General features: G+C 43.7%; 1 protein-coding gene across 1 annotated transcript in view; it reads right to left on the reverse strand.

Moving 5' to 3' along the window:
* Positions 1–194: 194 nt before the first annotated feature.
* The window catches only part of actr10 (actin related protein 10), a 10305-nt gene continuing 8489 nt past the window's right edge, over positions 195–2010 (reverse strand). The window contains exons 12-13 of the mRNA XM_032542593.1: positions 1483–1684; positions 195–1290 (exon numbers count right to left, since the gene is read on the reverse strand). Coding sequence (XP_032398484.1) covers positions 1109–1290; positions 1483–1684 — 384 coding nt within the window. The 3' untranslated portion in view covers positions 195–1108. The remainder of the gene's footprint in view (positions 1291–1482; positions 1685–2010) is intronic.

Raw genomic sequence — 2010 nt, forward strand, 5'->3', positions numbered from 1 at the left:
TGAGGGTTATTGACCATGAATTCCAAAACTACTGGTGGTAAGGCAGTGGTAGTGAAAACTAAAAAAACAGTCTGAAAAAGGGACAAAAATATCACATTTTTGTCCCTTTTTGACCCGGGGGGAAAACACAAGGTTTAAATATTAAAGCCACAAGCCATTCTAGAATAAAAAGGACAGGAAAAAAGCAAGTCTGATTGAATTCTAAATATTTAATTGTTGCAATAGTTGGATATAAAAGTTACAGAGCAAGATGGCATTGTTTGGAAGATGGTTTAACACACACAACTACATCACACACACAGGTGATTTCAATTATCTAGCTTGACTAGACACTGCTCATATTGGATGTGTTCGGATCTAATCCACATGTCCCTGACCGTCCCGTTGCATGTGCTACCACGTCTTAAGGGTGGGAGGACTTAGTATCTCCCAGGATACCGCCTCCCCATTTTAACATGAAATAACTGAAAACACCTTTGGGTGTGTGCAGGTCCTTTAATGAGTTCAACAACCATTTTACACTGAGATCCAAACAATAAATAAGTTTAACTTTCTTTCTTTTTGGAAAGACTTCCATGGGACATTACCGTCAAAAACACAGGCAGTTGTCCACACTTTATCAACCATCCCACGAGAAAACAGTTACATTTTCTGCAGTTTTGCTGGGAAAAGGATTACTAAAGCACAACTTGGTAATCATTGGAAACATGTCTGCTGAACACAGTGGGTTTTTCAGTCTTAATGCCAACAAAATGCAGAAATAGGAGACGTACAAGTTCAGTCTTCCTCAGTGAGACGTAAAATAAAACCGAAGACACGGCTGCGTGTAGCACAGGACCTGTTTGAAATTCTAACACTTGTAGAATATCAACGTAAACGGCTAAAATCCCAAAATCGGTTCTTACTGGGGAGGTCAGACACCAGCTCAGCCGATCATCAAACAATCTCTTCATACAAAAACGTGCGTGTGACTACTAGACATTAAAAACATCTAGAGCGGTATGCTTGATGTAGAGACACATTAACAAGACTTGAGTTGAGATGTGACGTTTAAGATTACTGAACTGTTTTATCAGGTGGAGTAAAGGAGAGTACGTTACAGATCATTCTATTTCTCTGTGGAGAAGGCTCTCTTCATGAGGGGGGGAGGCGTCTTCCCTGCTTCGTAGAGGGACTCGGGAGGAGGGGAGCTCAAGCAGCACCAGTCTGGGATGCGGCCTGTCTGGTTGTAGTAGTCTCGTGACACGGACCTGCTGCCCAGGATATCCTGCAGCGCCCCAAAGATAGCACCTGTTGAGGACAGCGGAGGACAGTGTGAATACAGGGAGAGCTTTCCAACTGATACACAAATACTTATTTTTCAAAATTCTTCTTGCCTAAAAAAAAAAAGACATGTTTTTTTGCAGTATACTGCCTTCTGGGAAAGCCCTCTGTTCAGCAGATAATAATAGATATTCAAATAAAAGAAACTCATTATCTGACCTCCGAGCCAGGCGGTGCAGTTGGGCTTGGCAGGCGGAGCGTGTAAACGTAAGCTCTTGCTGGCCAGCACGTTGCTGTACTTGGGTTTCTCCACAAGGAGGCGTAGCTCGGCCAGCAGGCGGTGCAGGAAACCCGGCAGCATGGCCGTGCCGCCGATCACCACCAGGTTCTCTGAGAGCACCTTACGGGTGTCAATGGGGCACTGCAGGGAAACACAGTCCCCCAAATTAGACCGTTCACATGGTTTTATCAGCTCGCTCCACCCTGACAGACTTAGACTTACAGTTTTACAGTTTTAGCAAGAATACAGTATAGAATACAACAAAAAATAACAATAATAATAGACATTTACCATAAATTTGCCATAAATTATCAGTCAAAGTGTCAGTGTTGAGTCAAGTGTTCAAGTGGTCAGGTATTTATGTGAGTCCAGGTGTGTATGTACTGTCCTCTTTGCCCTATTCCCCCCGCCCCCCTCCCCCGAGTGAGGAGTTGTACAATCTGATGGCATGAGGGACAAAGGAGTCC

Source organism: Etheostoma spectabile, chromosome 18, assembly GCF_008692095.1.
Source record: "Etheostoma spectabile isolate EspeVRDwgs_2016 chromosome 18, UIUC_Espe_1.0, whole genome shotgun sequence".
In the NCBI taxonomy this organism is placed as follows: Eukaryota; Metazoa; Chordata; class Actinopteri; order Perciformes; family Percidae; genus Etheostoma; species Etheostoma spectabile.